The sequence below is a fragment of the Polistes canadensis genome, unplaced genomic scaffold, assembly GCF_001313835.1.
Source record: "Polistes canadensis isolate GaletaPanama2010 unplaced genomic scaffold, ASM131383v1 scaffold_61, whole genome shotgun sequence".
NCBI classification, from domain to species: domain Eukaryota; kingdom Metazoa; phylum Arthropoda; class Insecta; order Hymenoptera; family Vespidae; genus Polistes; species Polistes canadensis.
Window position 1 is genome coordinate 217702 of NW_014569608.1, and position 19597 is coordinate 237298.

General features: G+C 27.2%; 3 protein-coding genes and 1 long non-coding RNA gene across 4 annotated transcripts; 2 read left to right on the forward strand and 2 right to left on the reverse strand.

The window, feature by feature from the left end:
- Positions 1 to 145: 145 nt before the first annotated feature.
- Positions 146 to 4028, reverse strand: LOC106785989 (adenosine deaminase-like protein). Its single transcript, XM_014746916.1, has 9 exons — positions 3936 to 4028; positions 3526 to 3600; positions 3185 to 3235; positions 2916 to 3043; positions 2320 to 2511; positions 1987 to 2224; positions 1592 to 1727; positions 1407 to 1507; positions 146 to 1117 (listed from the first exon to the last, which is right to left on the reverse strand). Exons 2-9 carry the CDS (start codon positions 3586 to 3588, stop codon positions 911 to 913), a joined length of 1116 nt encoding a protein of 371 aa, XP_014602402.1. The 5' UTR covers positions 3589 to 3600; positions 3936 to 4028; the 3' UTR covers positions 146 to 910.
- A 3596-nt stretch (positions 4029 to 7624) lies between these two features.
- LOC106785987 (D-amino-acid oxidase) lies at positions 7625 to 9872 on the forward strand. Its single transcript, XM_014746915.1, has 7 exons — positions 7625 to 7938; positions 8105 to 8311; positions 8523 to 8748; positions 8928 to 8995; positions 9103 to 9220; positions 9468 to 9569; positions 9687 to 9872. The coding sequence occupies exons 1-7, from the start codon at positions 7754 to 7756 to the stop codon at positions 9804 to 9806; spliced, it is 1026 nt and encodes a 341-aa protein (XP_014602401.1). The 5' UTR covers positions 7625 to 7753; the 3' UTR covers positions 9807 to 9872.
- A 404-nt stretch (positions 9873 to 10276) lies between these two features.
- Positions 10277 to 14288, forward strand: LOC106785990 (tubulin polyglutamylase TTLL13P-like). Its single transcript, XM_014746917.1, has 11 exons — positions 10277 to 11044; positions 11131 to 11212; positions 11386 to 11676; positions 11818 to 11974; positions 12050 to 12150; positions 12207 to 12335; positions 12459 to 12684; positions 12746 to 12927; positions 13026 to 13266; positions 13441 to 13587; positions 13860 to 14288. The coding sequence occupies exons 1-11, from the start codon at positions 10849 to 10851 to the stop codon at positions 14205 to 14207; spliced, it is 2100 nt and encodes a 699-aa protein (XP_014602403.1). The 5' UTR covers positions 10277 to 10848; the 3' UTR covers positions 14208 to 14288.
- A 5073-nt stretch (positions 14289 to 19361) lies between these two features.
- LOC106785991 lies at positions 19362 to 19561 on the reverse strand. The gene is made up of 2 exons (XR_001381595.1): positions 19525 to 19561; positions 19362 to 19428 (listed from the first exon to the last, which is right to left on the reverse strand). It is a non-coding gene; the product is annotated as an uncharacterized LOC106785991 (long non-coding RNA).
- Positions 19562 to 19597: the final 36 nt, after the last annotated feature.

Sequence of the window (19597 nt, forward strand, 5' to 3'; positions counted from 1 at the left end):
AAGAAAAAAAAAAGAAAAATAACGATGAAAATAAATGAAATGAAAAAATTTAAATGACAGTTAAAAAGTAATGAAAATTAAAAAAAATGAAAAACTATACGTGAAAGCTTTCGAAATGATTCTTTTCTTTTTATGTTTTTTTTTATATTGTCAGCTATAACGCGCTATAAATTTACGTAAAGATAATTTGAATGCATTAAATCGTATCACCACGGTATAAACTCATTAGAGTCATATTATTTTTCACAGTCATTATCTATTATCTTTGGTATCGAGCCTAATAATAAATTATTTTAATAAAATATTAATTATTTTATGTATTATTGTTGATATAACTTAACCTATTAAAGCACCATAGGAATTACAAATACCTTACCAATAATGAGTTATATAAATAAAACACTAATTGACTGAAATAATTTCTAATACTATAGACGTTGAGTCAAAATTATTGCTTAATTATTGGAAAATTAATGAAGCAAACGTAATAAGATTATATATAATAATTTAGAAAGATTTGAGTAATTATAGTTAAAAATTTTTAAATTGATATATAAGTACTATACTTATTAATATATAACAGCCATATTTATCATAGAACACAATTTTCAGAAAACATGTATTTAGTATGTTCAATATAAATACTTTTTTTTTTCTCTTTGTCTCTCTCTCTTTTTCTCTTTATGTAAAGGAATAATTTGTCACAAGACTATTTCATTTTGTGAATTAAATTATCCCATTTGCCATGAAGATGAAAAATATTATTTAAATTGTTCAATACTTTATATAAATTAAAGCTAATATAAATTAAAATCTAATCATACTAATTCATTTGGAAGCTACATGAATAATGGAAATATTCGATAATATTCTTTTATTTTTAATATATCATAAAATTACTTATCTCATATCAAAACATTTTCGTTTCAAATTGTTCATCCTGTTCGAAATTTGTAAAAATGTGATATAAAATATCTTTCTCTTTCTCGTTGATACTTATTTGTTTTATCGTTGATTTCGACAAGTCTAAGAGATCTTTTTTTGAAAGATTGAAGTTAATAGCCGCGATTGCGTATTCTTCTGACAATGTTGTTTTGCAAATTCCTTTATCTCTAGTCTGTAAATAAAAAAAAAAAATAATAAAAACCTATATACAAATGTATTGTATTAGAAACGTTCGAATTTGATTATTATTACGAATTATTAAACATCTGTAACATGATAAAAACGTCCACGAATACACATATTAGATCATATCGATGTGTGCAAAAGTGTAATTTTTATAAAAAAGAAATAAAATATTTGATATGTGCAATGTTTCACACTCAGTTTTTTTTTTCTATAAATATTGATTTAATTAATATCTATTTGATATAAATATAATCCAAATAATGGTTTATACTTACAGAAATACTTATTGGATGCTTGTTCTGGTATAAATATTTGAATATGTGTTCTCTGTATGTGGTTACGTTATTGACATCAACATCATAAGTCAAACATAATTCTGTTAAATAGAAACAAACAAAAGAAGGTAAAGAAAAAAACGTAAAAATTATGTTAATCTTGAAAAATATATCAAATTACTAACCAACCGGTATTTCAGATTCTAATAATTTTTCGAACAGATAATCAGCGCCATTGAAAGTAGCATGAACACAAGTACAATGAGTTAATCTCTCAGGTTTAAAATCAATCATTTCCCACGTTTCCGAATGGTTAGGAATCTATAAAAACCTTTCCTTGAATAACTGGCACATACTCAACATTACATTTATATAAAATGTATAATAATAATTTATATATTTCATTTATATATTAAATCATATATTCGACAACGTGAGTACAAAGAAATATTCCAACATTGAAAGACCATAATTCTAAAACTAAAAAACTTATATCAACTTATGGTTGACCCCAATCATTGATCATGCAATATTTCTTTTGTAATCACCCTGTTGATTGTATAAAAGTATTTATATATACCTCAGCACAATTCATGATAATTTTTAAATCATATTCCCGACATATTTTCAAAAGATTAAGATAAGAATTATTGTAAAAGGGATCACCATATAATTGAATACCAACAATTAATTCAGGATACTGTTTGTAATATTTAAATACCAATGTGCATGTGTCTAAACAGTCTGCATAATTATCAGCACGATTTATTGAAAATATTATTTTAACCATTATTCGTGGTAGCATAGCTTCAGATAAACTAAAATAAAAGAAAAAGACACTTTAATATTACATTTTTCTTATTAATAACAAAATTATTGATTAATTAATTATTTTTCATATTTTTTTCTTTACCGAACAGCATTTATCACAGACATAATATATTGTTCCTTTGACAATGTTGTACCAATAAATTGCGGTGTAACTTTTAATTCTAAATAACAAATATTATCATCCAGGAATTCTCTGATTACGTCGCAAACTGCGATTGTAATGCATTCCGGGGTTCCTATCAGCCAGTCATTCATGGCATATAATTTTTTATATCTGTTTGACAAAAATAAATTCAATTAAAGAACAAACTATTATAATAATAAATTATGTGAAAATGATAACGTGTATGTTCTCTTTCCTTTTCGATTTTCATTACTTTACTTCCACTATTTATATATAATTATTACAATTTATTGTAAAATATATTTATATATATATATATATATATATATATATTTATGGGAAAAAAAATAAAAGTATAATAATAATATTATATTTTATAAAAAGAAAAAAAAAGAAAAAAAAAAGAAAAACAAAAAATGTGTAAAATACGTAAGAGATTGTTTATCACTAACTTCCTCTTATTTGTTTTATTTTTTATTTTATATTAAACTCTAATACGATTTGTCGCAAGAAGAAAGAAACAATTAAAAAAATTAAAAATGAATGACATATACCGTTCAAAGCTTTTAGGCGAATGAAAATAATCTAAATATTTGTTCAGTTTTTCTTCGCAAGGGTGACGATCGTATAATCTAACAACTGTTGACACGCTAAGACAACCAGTTAGATTAGCATTTAATTCCTAAGAAGAAAGGCAAACGAAGAAACAAAAAAAAAAACAAAAAAAAGAATTAAATTAAATATAAAAGAAAAATAATAATAAATCATATTAAACGTACAATAATACAAACGTATAATTTTAAATGTTCAATATAACACTTACTATTTTCGGTAATCTTTTACAAAATGCTTTTATTTCATCATCCTCACTAATCTAAAAATGATTAGAAATATTGATCTAATAATCGCATATATAAATATAAATATATAAAGTATATCCCTTAATTGATACAAAGGAAGCATAATTTTTCACGAGATATATATAATAATTGTAAATATCAATAAAACAATTTATAAATAAATGGAAAATTCCTATTATATCGAATAAGGGAAAAGAAGAAGAAAGTGAAGAAATCCAAAAAAAAAAAAATCAAACCATATACACAACAGAAGAACAATACATCCCTATAACGTATAATTTTAAATATTCAATAATATATTTACCGGTTTTTTTAATATTTCAAATTTTGGAGTGTTTGAAGTACTACTTTTCCTTTCTTCGGTCATTTTAACTTTAACCTAAAAAAACAATTTTTAAATATATAAATATATGTATTTATAATTATAATTTTATACAGTGACGAGCAAAAGTTACCATCTAGATAATTTTCTCATGTTTTCGTCGTAAATTTTCGGCTGACCCAAAATTCAAATTGAAGCCAAACTTTTCAACACAATACTTCATTAATTTTTCAAATAAATAGTATTAATTATTTTTTTTATATAGTATTAAGGATTTTATCATTGAATAGGAAACATGAAAAATCTATCTGATTAGAAACTTTTACACGTAACCATAAATTAAAGTGTATTAATTATTAAGGATTATTTAACAATATTAACTGATCAGTTACCTTATAATTTTTTTCAGGAAAAACATTAAAAGTTCACCGCTCGATTAAATGTATTGCACTTCTGGTCCTTAAAACTCAAACACTCGACCCTACCTGCTCGCAAATGTTAATATAGTCTCTCTGAGCACACCTTGCGGTGTAATTATGAAGTTATTACCGATTTGAAATATTAATTAAACGTTGAAATTCAATAGATTTGGTTAAGATTCGTTAAACGAAGCCAAATATAGAACACGAATAATTCTATTTAACTGTTACTATTTACATTACTTAACTTACAGAACTTTCATTTACAAGGTTACGCGATGTAAATTGAGATTACGAAAATGTAACAGAAATAGAAACCCAGCTATAGGAATTTATTCTAAATATATCCAATATTATTTCTATAAGAGCAAGAAATATTCTTATATGTTTAATAGAAGCATATAAGAAAGACATTTTAAAAATTTATTATTAATTATGAAAATAATTAATAAATATCATATTTTGAAAAGATTCTAACTCTTAAATAAAATATTTTTAAAACATTTTTAAAACTACGACACCCTGTACATTAATATTGGAAATATTACTAACGCAATATTAATTGATAATGAATAAAATTACGTGTATGAAATAAATGTTAAAGAACTGACATAATCCTTACAATCAACTCAGCAACAGTTTCAAATAACACTTTTAACTTGGGTGTCTGTTATCCGAAACTATCAATCAATATGATCACTTATTCATCGACCATTCTTAATTATTATGATCAGGTGCACATCGCAACAATGATAACTATTTATATCTCATGATAAACGATTAATTTATATCTTAAATATGAATTCAAATAAAAAAGAAATTCGATGCATTTTTTAGAAAAATTTGTTATATCAAATTTCGGAAGTTAGTTCGAAAATTTTCAATCTACAAATTTAACTGTTAAGGATGCATCAAGCTCTGATTGATCAATCACTAAGAATAGTCAATGAAATGATGGAAAAAACTGTGCAAGAAATTGTTAAGGAACACTAATCAATGATTACAAAATAGTTTGAAATCATTTGAAAAATACTGAAATATGAAAAAAAACAAAAACAATAAATTATTTTACTATTCCATTTAAAATAGGAAGAAATATGTTCCTCGACAAAATATAAACGTTGAATACATTCAATCGATTTCGATTGTGTTAGAATATTGATTATGGTATCGATAGAAGTGTTTTAAATAGGTGTAAGTTGATCGCTGATTGGAAGGGGGGGACTACTTAAAGATATCAAGAATCGTAGCGAGCATATTCGTTAAAGTTATTTTGCCTTGATCGTATTAATTCATTTTATAGATACGACCATTCATTTTTTCATCTTTTTCTTTTGTCATTAATTTTGTGTTACCTTTACTAATTAATTTTTCTTTCTAAGAGTATAACATTATGGATAATAATCGTGGAAAAGAAGACAAACAAGGGTATATAATTACTAATTATTCTTATTTACAAATATTATTTAATTATTTTACTATAATATCTTGTGCAATTATTTTTTATATTTATTTGCAAAGGTATTCGTAAATTTGATATAGCAACACTTTTAATAAATTATTTTAATCTTTTACATATAATTAGAAAAATGTTTGTTGCATTGTACTAAACAATTAGCTATACTTTAATGATACCATCAATGATAATCTTTAAAAAATAATAGTTAATAATTAAAAAACAAAATTATAAAAAGGTCTCCAATGAGGTCCTCGACAGTGACTGGTCAAGATCAACCATTTTCAAATACTAATCTATCAACTACAAGAAAACCATTACAAGAACATGGTACAATTATTTGTTTCAATATTTTCAAATATAAAATTATTCATTTAATTATTATAGAGATCTTAAACATTATCTTTTTGTTTTAAAGATTCCAGCAATGTTCTTGTTCTTGGAATGGAAGTAAATGGTGTTAGGTATCAAGGCGTCCTGTTGCCACAAAAAGAATGTAAACGAAAATAATTTCAAGATATCAACGATCGGAGAAGGTGACACAATTATTATAATTAATTAATTTTTTTTAATCAACAAATTCAATGAAATTTTTTAATATCAATTCCTAATGACAATTTATACATTTTGTTGATTACCTTTTATTTTTTTATTTCACATTTACCTTGTCATATAATAATTCCTTGAGAGATATGAAAAAATTAATATGAAATTTCAGCAACCGATGGATGACAATATTAATTAATGATATTTTTATTTTATTTCATTTATCTCTCATAATCATTTTTTACGTTATAGAAAGATTTATTTATTTATTGAAATTAATTTTCTATTTGTTTCTTTATTCTTTACGAAGTAGGGACACACATTTATAAATATAATACTATTGCATGCTTGATTCTATCACTTGCCACCCTTTATCGCATTTCCGGGCTATATTATGGCTAGTGGGATCGTATATATATCAGAGGTACTCAACCTTTTCTTTTGGTATACTAATTGCATACGTTCATTTATTACATCAATGAGACCGCACATTGATACCGTTTGAAAATTGATGACTATAAAAAATAAAGGAGTAATTCATCGCGTTGGAGACCATACGCGTTGTAATAAAACATTGATAGGATCTTTAGTTTTGATTATAAGGGCGAGTAGGTTGAGTAGGCTCGAATAACGTGTAAACAAATATTTTATATCTAAAACTCTCTTAGTAATCTTTGTCGACGTTTTCATGACAGCATCTTCGTCATTCAGTTTAACATCAGACACGATCGACAACCGAGTGAATTGAATTTTCTTCTGCATCGATTAAGAAAATTTCATTTACAGTTATTCCAAATTTAAAAGGGATTCATTATCGTTATAACAAAAATTCATAAATTAAATCCGATGATAATTACGTGAACGAATTAACGCGTCGCGTTTGATTATTTTCAATCGAAAATTTGTGCATTATCGTAAGGTAAGAATATGAGTTTGTTTTTTTTTTTATTAAGATATTAGATTATGTGAATATAATCATTTTCTTTTCGTGTCACGTTATCAATAAACAGAGTATTAATTCTTTGTTAAATTAATTATAAGGTATTATGCTCTTTTTATTGACTACGAGATTACGAGAATATCATCGAAACTGAATTGACCGATATGATTCAATGAAATCATTGAATGTCGCCTTGACGATTCCCATATTCTTAGCATAATCCAGCCGTAATTAAAGAAGGCATTATGCTTAGTATACGGAAAGTCGTAAATGTGCTACAATCATCGTTAAAATTAGATATAAAAAGAAGATTTCTTATATAATTTTCATATATATATTGAATATATATATTCATATTCATTTATATAATAAATTATTTTAATTCAATTCATGTGTGTGTGTGTGTGTGAATATATATCTTGATTTATTGAATAAATCTTAAATCGAAGTCAAAAAAAAAAGAAAAAAGACAAAAGAATTGGATTATTTAAATCAGTTTAATTATTTGTTTCATTATTCTTGTAAAATAAATAAATAAATTATGATTATTTAATGTATTTGTGTATATTATTTACACACATCAGTTCAGCTAATTATAAGATTAAATTAATCGAATGTATGTAAGTCAAGTGGAAAGTAAAAAGCTTAACGAGTAAAAGATAATTTTCGATAAGAGATGATGTTTGCATCAAATTTATTTTTATCAAAGTGACATTTAATGTCAGTCATAATTCGAACTTCATCTCGTAAACAATTATTCGCTTTTACTGTCTCTCTTACGCGAATATTTATTAATTATATAATTGGAATTGTTTTTTATTTGTAAATTAAGATAAAGAAAAATAAAAAATGCGCGTTGCAGTTGTCGGAGCAGGTGTTATCGGATTAACGAGTGCATTTGCATTGAAAGAAAATAATCCTGAGCTACAGGTGACTATATTTTCGGATATTTTTTCACCAAATACAACAGGTGATGGAAGTGCTGGTCTTTGGGGACCATTTTTACTCGGTGATACTTCGAAAGAAGATATTTTGTAAGTTTTATTTTGTCGCGTCGAATAAATGCATTTCTTTTGTTCTTATTTCGATGTTTTATTATCAGTGTGAATTTATGAACCGACAATTAATATTATTGCGAGATTTCATTTTAAAAATCGTTCATTTCTTTAACTTGAAAAATGAAATACAATTTCGTATTAGAAAATGGGCCGGAAAAACGCATCGTTTGTTTGAACAATTTTGGAAATCTGGTCTATCTAAAGAAATTGGGCTCTCCCTTTTACCAACAACTCGTGTCACCAGTGAAATAAATAATGATTTATCATGGCTACAACTAGTTTATGGTGTTCATCATTTAACTACGGATGAATTAACAAAATTGAACAAGGAACATAAAGCCAATTATGTGTACGTGTTTTCATTAACTTTCTACATTGTTTTTAGTATTCCTTATTCATTCCTGAAACAAGTATCACATATCACGAAACACCTTGTATTATATTTGTTAAATAATATCAATGAAAAATATGATAAAACAAAGTTCTTCTTTTTTCTTTTTTTTTTTTATACATAAATTATTAACATTAATTTATTACGAATATAATATTACTAATTCTAGAAATGGTTGGAATTTCGTGACATATACTTGCGAGCCTACATACTTTTTACCTTGGCTGACGAATAAATTTGTCGCATTGGGTGGCGAACTGAAGAGAAGAAAGATTCGTGACTTAGGTGAATTAATTGAGGAAGGCTATGAAATTGTTATAAATTGCAGTGGTCTTGGTGCACGAGAACTCGTCAATGACGACACTATGACAGCTGTGAGAGGTCAAGTTTCTAAGGTAACTGTATACTTCTTATATATGCACATACATAAGTATATACATATGTATATGCATATTATATAGAAATACAAACATTTCTAAATAAGCTAAAAGTTTTTATAGGTGTTATTAAAAATCAATCTTTTTCTTGTTCATTTCGTCATTAATTTTTTTTATTGTTTTATTTATTTATTTAGGTAAAGGCACCATGGGTGATGCATTGTATCCTGGTGGACGACGATCATTGCAATTATATCATACCAAAGTATTATTTATACAATATTAATTAATATTTAATCTTTTCTTTCTGTTCACATATTTTGACACACTCTACAATCTTATTTTAATGTTCAAAGAATTTGTTATTTTCAGTATAAATAATGTCGTCTTAGGTGGAACTCATCAAGTAAATGATTATGATCTTCGTGTACGAGATGAGGATTCTAAATTTATTTACGAAGGATGTCATCGTATGATTCCATCTTTAAAGGTAACAAATAAAACTTTAAATGTAACAACAATTTCTATAGGAATTATTCTTTATAAATTATATCAAATTTTTACTAAGCTTCTAGTCGTTCAATCTGAGAGGAAAATTTTAGTTTAGCAAATCTCAACAAATATTAATTAATTTTTAAAATCACCTAATAACTTTTAGCCCACAAACTTTATATATATAACAATTGTTAATAAATATTTAAAATTAATATCGTAAAAATAATTATTTCTTCGTATAGAAAGCTGAGATTATAAAATCATGGGTTGGCCTGCGACCTGGAAGACCAAAAGTTCGTTTAGAATCAGAAATTTATATCCGAAAAAATGGTAAAAAGTGTCACGTAAGTTTATCGATATTTAATTTTATCTATTACTATGTTTTTTTCTCTCTCTCTCTTACTCTTGCCATTTTTTTGTTATATGTATAAACTCGATAAGATTTGTTAACTTACAATTAGGTGATTCATAATTATGGTCATGGTGGTGCTGGTTTAACTTTGAGCTGGGGATGTGCACTCGACGTTGTTGAAATTGTTCAAAATCTCAATCGAAATAAAAATCAAATTTCTAAATTGTAATATTTTTTAAATAAAATTGTAAATAAAAACTGTATGAATAAATGAGCTAATAATAAAAAAAATCCTATAACAGAAAAGTTGAATGCAGAAAGAAATAAGAAAACAAGAACTAATTAAAAGAAAGTATAATTAGAGATACACATACATGCATAAATACGAAAGTGATAGTTCAAAGAAGGATAGTTACTATAAGTTCAAAGGTACATTGACCTATTTATGATTTCGTGCACGTGATACGAGACTGCAGAAATTCTAAATACGTCAGCAACAATCTAATTGAAGCAAACAAACTATGGAAATAGCTCTCGCACACACAATACCGCAGTGCACGGTAATATCTCGAAAAGATCGGACACGTTTAAAGTATTTTCCACTAGACTATCGTTTATATGTGTGTGTGTGTATCGATAATTATCCAAGTGATCTAATTTTAAAAATTAATTAAAGTAAAATACTTCTAAAAATGAAATCCGTTTCTACACAATAATAATACCCATTTTATTATCTTTAATTAGAAAAATATTGGATATATTTTTTTCTAATATAACCGAAAGAGTGAATTATTTTTACGACATTTTTCCTTAAAATAAAAGATCGATAATATAACTAATGTAATTTTATTTAAATAAAATATAATAATTGCATTTATTTTCTCTATTTTTCTAAATAAAATCAAGTTACTTTGACACTAAATTGAAATCTCAAACAAATAAATAATCGAGAATGACAAATGAACGATAATCGATTAACATAATGTATCTAACTTATCTGGTGACAGTATAAAGAATAAACTTAGATCCTATCGTCCTGATTATTCGTTCGCGTTAGTTTTCAGATACAGGTCGTGATCGTAAATTATATTTCGTATCGAAAAGATAAAGCAAAAAAAAACTATACATACTTTTAGCTAATACTTTGAGAACAACAATGATGAATTTAAAAATTTAACATCCCGTGCATAAAAATATAGAAGAATAATATCAGAGAGTGATGTACGAGACAACAAGGACTCGATACAGAAGAGAAATGATAAGTTTTTGTCATGAACAACATCTTTGAAAATATTACCAAACATAATCTATCGGTATTGAACGTGCCAAAAATTCGTGCTAAATCTGTACCAAGAAATTTACGTGAAAATCATTACGAAGAATTTGGTGAATCTATTTGTAATAATAATTATTCTAAAACTCTCATTCGAAATGATTTCAAACACTTTACTAAAGATACTGAAAGAGGTATATATGTACATATATAAAATTATTCTTATTATTTTATAAACCTTTTTTTATTTATTCGGTATTATATTTTAATTTGTTGGCAGATATCTTATGTGCAGAGAGTGATACTGAATCGAGAAAAATTAATGTTGAAAATTCGAAAACAAAAAAGAAAAAGAAACGAAGGTAACACACATGCATACACACACACCTATCAATAAGAAACCCTTTATATCAACCTAAGACACGTTATGATTCAATCCAATACAATTACAAACGAATAAATTTTGTTCAATTTTTTTGTAATAAATATAACTAACAAATGGAGAATAAGATATAATAAATCTTCTCTTTGATAGATACTTAACAATTTGCACAAATAACTGCAAATACGAAGTAGTAAGACGCGTAGCAACACGATTTGGAATGAAAGAAGTTACAGAAGACAGTAGTTGGAATTTGTATTGGACAGATCTCAGTGTCAGTATAGAACGTGCCAAGGATATGAAAAGATATCAAAAGATCAATCATTTTCCTGGGATGACAGAAATCTGTAGGAAAGATTTACTTGCTAGAAATCTTAATCGTATGCTAAAACTTTTCCCAAAGGATTATAATTTTTTCCCAAAAACTTGGTGTTTTCCTGCCGAGTAAGTTAAACAATTGTATTTTAAATAAAAAAACATCTAATAGTGATCGAATTATGCAGATAACTACAATGTATCAACTTGTCCTAATTTTCTCAATCGTAATTATTTATTTGTAAAATGTAAAATTATTGAAATTTATAGTCATGGGGAAGCTATTGCTTACTCGAAGTTACATCGATCTAAAACTTTTATAATCAAACCGGATACTGGTTGTCAAGGCCGTGGGATATACTTGACAAGAAGTTTGAAAGATGTTAAGCCAAACGAACGTTTGATCTGCCAAGTTTATGTTTCTAGGGTAAAAAATTAATCAATATAGTTAAATGAAAGTTAAAAATATGTTAAGTAACAAATAATTTATTATATATTCCAGCCTTATTTGATAGACGGATACAAATTTGATCTTCGTATCTATACATTGATAACATCGTGCGAGCCTCTTCGAATTTACGTCTACAATGATGGCCTAGCAAGGTAATTAAATCATTCGAATAATTATCATTCGATGATCCGAAGATTTTCCTCGTTAGATTTGCTACAAGTAGATACAAGGAACCATCTTGTCATAACACTTCCAACGTTTTTATGCATTTAACTAATTACGCTGTTAATAAACACAGTCGTATGTACATCGTCGACGAAGAAATTGGTAGCAAAAGGTTAGTATTTTTATTCTATATAAAATGAAAGAATTAATATGATAATTATCCTTAATGTAATATCTGATTTGAATAGTATTTTAATACTAGATCAACTACAATAAATGAATTTGATTTATTTAGGAAAATTTCGACATTATTGAAATGGTTAAAAGTTAAAAACATCGACGTTGACGATTTATGGAATAAAATAGACGAGATTATTATAAAAACTATACTTGCTGCACATCCTGTTCTTAAACACAGTTATCGTACATGTTTTCCAACGCATGACAGAACTTATGCATGTTTTGAACTTTTAGGATTTGATATCTTACTCGATTGGAAACTAAGACCGTATCTGTTAGAAGTTAGTATAACAAATGAAGATTAGAACATTGATATTATTTGAGTAACCATTTTTTAAATAGGTCAATCATTCACCGAGTTTTCATACAGATGCACAAATTGACAAAGATATTAAGGAATCTCTGTTGATTGACACCTTTGAAATGTTGAATCTTCAACAGTGCGATAAGAAAAAGATCATTGAAGAAGATAGAAGACGTATTAGGGATCGATTACTTCAGGGTGTTACGTTGAAAGATTTTAAGTACGAAAATAAAAATCGAAACAATAATTGAACTATTTATTTTGAAAGCCGTGATAAAAATTCGAAGTTAAAAAATGAATGAATTATTGTTATTTTAGCTCAAATCATGATAATACAATGACTAATGTATCGAAATTGGAAAAAAATGATCGATATTATATCGAAAGACAATTTAAATGGGAGGACGATCATATTGGTAATTTTCATCGAGTATATCCTTGCAACGATGATAATAAATATCAACAATTTTTCAAACAAAGTGGCACAACAGTCTTCCAAGAGACTGTAGCCTCACGTGCACGCGAGGAAGCTTCTAAAATTCAGAGAGAAGAAAAGGAAGTTAGTCTAGAAAAAATAAAACTATTAAATGCAGATTTTTGTAATCTACAAAATTAAACTAGTATCATTGGGTATTTTTATGGCGAAAAACAAAATCACCTCCTTTTTCGATTATTGATCATTGCAATATTAATAAAATATTTGTAAATTAATATTACTTTTTACAATTTTTAGATCAGATTAAGAGAACAAGAGAGTAAAAGGATTAATGGCAGATGGTGTGATCAGAAACTAACACCTGAAAGCCCGAATGTTCCGCAGAAGAATATTACCAAACGATTGGAACACAAATCTTTTACTTATTTCAAAAAGATGATACCAGTAAGATTTGAAACGAATTTTGTGTTTTGTTTTATAAATTGTTTTTCACAAGATATATATTGATCATTTATAATATTTATTATTTTACCAGCACGCGTCTAGATTTTATTAAATTTTGAAAATAATGTATTAAAAATTTTAAAATAAGTAATAGTAAATGATTAATATTATTAAAGACTATTACACTTGAATCCCGCGACAATATGTATATAATTAAAAAAATCATTATTTATATATATAATATATTTAATATAATTTTTCCAACTTAATAGCAAAAAGCAACAAACTTAACACAAAATTCAAACAAAGTTCTCTCTTCCTTTGAACCTGAAATAATATCAGAATCTGAAGAAAGAGAAAGAGTAACCGCATTAGTTCAACGTGATTTTCTTCTAAGAAGTTATGGTATACTCGAACAAATTTACATGGCTATGAAGCAGAACGGTACACTTAGGGACAAGGATGTAAAAAAATATGGCATCTATGGGAGGCAAGCATTGAAAAATGAGAAAAATTTATTGTCTCAGAAATTTCATCATCCCGCTTGTCCAGAAAGAACATTGAATATTTGTAATCATCATAATGATCATCCTAATCATCGATTGAATCATTGTCTGTAACAGTTTAACCAAGCAAGTAACATAAAATATTATATTTTAATAATTTTATTTTAAAGTAATTTTTCTTTAATCAAAAGCAAAACGAGAGAGAGTGTTTAACAATAATTCGTATTTCCAGATTTAATATGCAACACATAGCATCTATTTATTCAAATTTGTAGAAAAACCGACGAAAAAACAAATATTGAGTAAACTTTTGTTAATGTATATTCTGTTCTCTTCTACTATGTAAATTATGTATAGAATTTATAAAAAAAAAAAATATACAAAAGTACATAAATAATTCAAATGCTAACCTCCCATATTATAACCTGCAGTTTATACCGTATTAGGGATTACTTGACTACGATTCCATGTCTGTTTACCCACCCAGATAAATCTGTTTCACTGACAAAGTTTAAAACTGTTTCACCAAAAGAGATAAATCCGTTTTACCGCCCATAATAAATCTGTTTTACTGGCAGAGTTTAAAATCTGTTTTACTAAATATCTAACTTGTAGAAAAGAAAAATTCTTGACGAAATCCTTATTATTCTATTTTTATCTTTGGTACATATCTATATAGAAATATTTAAATTTATATATTTATTATAGAATTTTAAATAATTGCATTTAATTTTAGTGTGAAAAATGTGTGTGCCTTCAAAAATGCAGTTATACATTTATTTTAAAAAGTATACATTTAAAGCAATCAAATAGAACAAATCTCAAAGAGTTGTTGTAAAATCCAACGATGATAACCTGTAACAAAAAGAAAACTATATTAGTCATACAGTCAAGTGATACAACTGCCTGACATTAATCGTCCAATTTACAGATGCACTTTTCAACTGAATTCTCTATTTATTTTAATCACAAATCTCTATTTACCGTTGCAATAAAATAAAATTTAAATGCGTGATTTTACATTTACATAAAATATATAAAAATAAAGAAATAGGAAAAGTACAATTATTAAGTGACTACAAAAACTAATATCTATTAATTATTATAAAATACTTTTAAATTGCATTATATGGAACAGAAAAATTACAAATTTAATAAAACACAATCATAGAGAAAAATCTCAAAAACAAAATAAGAAAAGAGAAATTACTGTAATTTTTACCGATCGTTATTTAAGTTTGAAAATTTAATATTACGAAAATTTTAATACTTTTGACTCTAACTAAACACTTATGCATCTTATGACGATATAGACACGACTTTGGTGTCCCAAGGAGATGGAATGGTCCATCATCTCCAATTACAACTACAAATTAGTGACGAGCAAAAAAGTAACACAATAAAATATGAAATGTGACTAGACAGCTATTCTCAAAAAGTTCGAACTTGCTGTCGAACCTTTGAAAATAACTCTATAGCAAATAGTTGCCCACTTGATACCACAAATTTGTGGAGGCATCTTCGGCATTAGCCTCTTCGGCATTTAGCCTCTTCTTTCTTCATTCCTGAAAACTGCAATTGGACATTTTCTACGCGCAAGCGAGATAAGATCTCTCGTATTTTTTTTGCAAATTAACTCGTATTTTGTTTGATGATTCTAATTCTCAATTAATAAAAAATTAATTTACATTTTCCGTTAATTATTAAAGCCTGTGAACCATCAATGAACTTAGAGTTCATTGACCATACACATATGCAGGAACACAATTAATCGAATGTCCAAGCAGATAATTATAATCGATGACCTAAAAACACGTCGCACTTTTYATGTCAAGCAATAAAATGAAATAGAAATAAATAATGCAATAAATGTAAGGCATTTTCTTGCAATATTTTCATTTCATTCATTCCTTACATATTAAATTATATATAAAATATTTCTAATTATAAGAGAAAATAACGATTGTGCGAAGTGTTAATTATAATGCTTAAAACTAAGTATCAAAATCATCAAAGAATTCGCGAATTTGTTCGACTCTATCTCGTTCGAGATAGAATCGAAATAGAAATGAATCTTACAAAACGTTGCAAATCCCTTTGAATCATGATACATCATAAGAATTACAAAAGAATCACAAAATAAAATTACAAAGCAATCGTAAAAGAATGAAATGAAATAATTTTGTGACAATTCTGTATAAACCAGGAGGCGDAATTTCCACTCCGGAGTGGAAGCAAGCCTAGTGCCTTTCCTGGATCCTACCTACTTAAAATTAAAGTTTTCACATTCGCTCTAAAAAGTATGCTACCTGCCTGCCAATTACCGATATTTAAAAAGAACAAACATACTTGCATACCCACCCACACACTCCACGATTCTCTCACATACCACCAGGGTGCAAAAGCCTAAACTAGAGAGCATGCCCCGGGGCACCTCCGACACCCTAGTTCAAACGCGTGTTTTCTAATTTTATGGGTATACGTACTTTTTGCTGTAATCGTCTGCCAAGGCTAGTGATTATTGCAATAATGACTAATGCAAAAATACTGGTACATACTAGTATATATGCATACTAATATAATACAAGTATTGTAAAATCTCCACAAATAAATTTGGGAACTCTACCATTCAAAACGATTTTATATATTACTAAAAAAAAATAGACAAATTTATAATAAAAATATAAAAATACAAATATTCGTATTTTTCATACAATAAATGATTCTACAAGTAGTACTCCAAGTATTGAATGATGCAATAATTAAAAACTATCGCGAAACGATGTACAAAACACTACCTAATACGCACATACAGGTGTAAAGTACATCGTGCAACCACTAGCACAATGACAGCCGCCAATAGGGGAATTACTTAAAACTAAACCCACACTAACTGTTTCTCACCCATACGTGTAAACCCTGGGCACACGCATAGATGAGACGCAGAAAGTATAGGGGGGAGAAACGGGAGATTAGTACATTAGAAGCTGAAAATCCTGATCTAAAAAAATGTGATTAAATACACATAAATACATAATACATAAATATACAATTTTATAAAAATTCATCTAAGCGGCTAAGGACTCTACAATTTATTTCATAAATAATATATAACTTTAAAGTYTTTAAATATCTTTTTTAATATCTTTTAATTTATTTACAAACCTCGGACGACTCCTTTCATTAAGTTGGCTGTTCTAATAAAAGAACTGGGCTTTGAGCCACCACTTAACTGCAAGAATCTATCCGTCGCGAATTAGTTTGTCTTCTTGCTCATGTATTTATAATATCGAAGTATTGATGTATCGAAATTAATCGCGATTAGATAAATTAAGTACGGAGCAATGCATGTAAGACAAATATTACATGCTTTTCAGGACGCGAGATAAATAAATTAATATTCGATTTTACTACTATACTAACGCGAGCAAAATACAAAGTGCACAAGAAAGTGCATTAATCAAAATTACACTGTTAAATTAAATAAATTTAACCGATGAGACAAGAAGACCTATCCTGAACTAATAAAATATATAATGAAATATACAGTTTTCATGAGTTATTCCTAAAAAAGAATTACTCATGTGCTCGTCAATAATTGATTGAAATAATTACAACCAGTAACTCGTGCCGATTAGGACCTTTCATCCTCGGCATGATTGAGCACTGGAGGGACTTTAAATTTTTTGACTCACTCGTTACCAACTGTTATATCACATATATGTGGCATAGTAAAATAACACATATATAGAATATGAACAATTAGCATTAGAAGTTCTACGGTGGCTCCAAAACACTCCTACTTCGTAGCAAGTATTGAAGAAGATTCATCGAAGATCCATCGATGATCCATCGAAGAATTCATCCCACATCTTTGAAAGGGAAGAAAATCCGTTGTCATATCTGTAAAATAAAATAAAACAAAGCAATAAGTTATCTGCAATCAAATCTTAAATCATATGAAATAAAATCGCATGAAATGTTAATAAAAATGAATACTTACAATGCATTCCAATGAGATGCAGCTCAATTGCACCATGGTGATGCACCTCGCGTGAATCTAAAAACGCGGTATTAACGAAAATAAGAAACTATAGATGAGTTTCTTATCGCGAAACCGAAATTTTATTATACGGCGAACAACACTGATTCTAATTCGCGTATGATTTTAATTTATTATGCGCCCGATCACTGACTCTACAACTGCTTCCAAAGACTGCTTTGCACACAGTCAATGCAAGTATCAAAATCTTCAATGATGCACTGACTCTAATACGCGAACAGTCTGTATGATTGTTTAAAGGTAAAAATATAATTTTACTCGAACAAACTCTAATGCAATTGCACTGTATTGGTCGCAGTTAATTTAATATGAAAAATTTCTAATGCAATCGCGTAACACGAACGATTTGAAATGAACGAGCGAAAGTGATTTTAATCTGTGATATTAATTTTACTTAAACGATACAACACTCCCGAATATTGCTTCGCGCACGATTGCAATCTGAAACAGAAATAAAAAAACAATACTATTAATATCATTACTATTACTAAAAATCAATAAAATGTTTGTGGAATTATGGAATAGAAAAATATACTCACTTTGAATCTTCATTGATGAATGCATGACGGGTCTCCTACCCTTAGGATGACGATGGCAATGCACTGACTCTACAACTGCATTACATGCAGTTAATTCAATTAACACTAGATTTATAAACTAACAATAAACCAATTTAAATAATTTCATATTTCTTTGCTACATATATTATATATGCTACATATTTATAAAATTTAAATATTATTTTTTTAAAATATATGTTGATTTTGAATGCAATAATGAAATATATATAAATATTAATTCCTCCCCTCTACTCATTTCTTTATTCAAACAATGTTTGTAAGTTTTTTAAAAATAGTAAAAGCAACAATAATGAAAAAATCTAGTGTTAAATGAATTTACAAATGAATTTAATTAATAAAATGACAGTATTCTCCAACGATGATCTGAAATAAAAATAAAAACAAGATTATGTAGACCAGTGATATATAAAAACATTATTATAAGTATTGAGAAAATGTTTAATATGAAAATTGACTTACGTTTATTCTTCAGTGATGAATGCACGATGGATATCCTATCCTTAAGATGACGATGAGCACACTTTTTAACCGAATAAAAGAAACTTACGGAGTTTCTTTACCCGAGCAAACGAAACTTTTTTAACATGCGACGATCAACACTGATTCTACTTTCCGATTATTTTATATTTTAATTTAACACGATACAACACACGAGTACCTCATTGCCTACGCGCTCGATTGCAATGATGTTCTGAAACAGAAAAAGAAAAAGAACAATTAATGTCATCGTCTTAATAAAAAACCATTGAAGTTATTATAAAAATTGTAGATATAAAAATATACTTACTTTTAGTCTTCATTGATGACTGCAGGATGGGTGTCCTACCCTTAGGATGACGACGAATAAAATAAAATAAAAT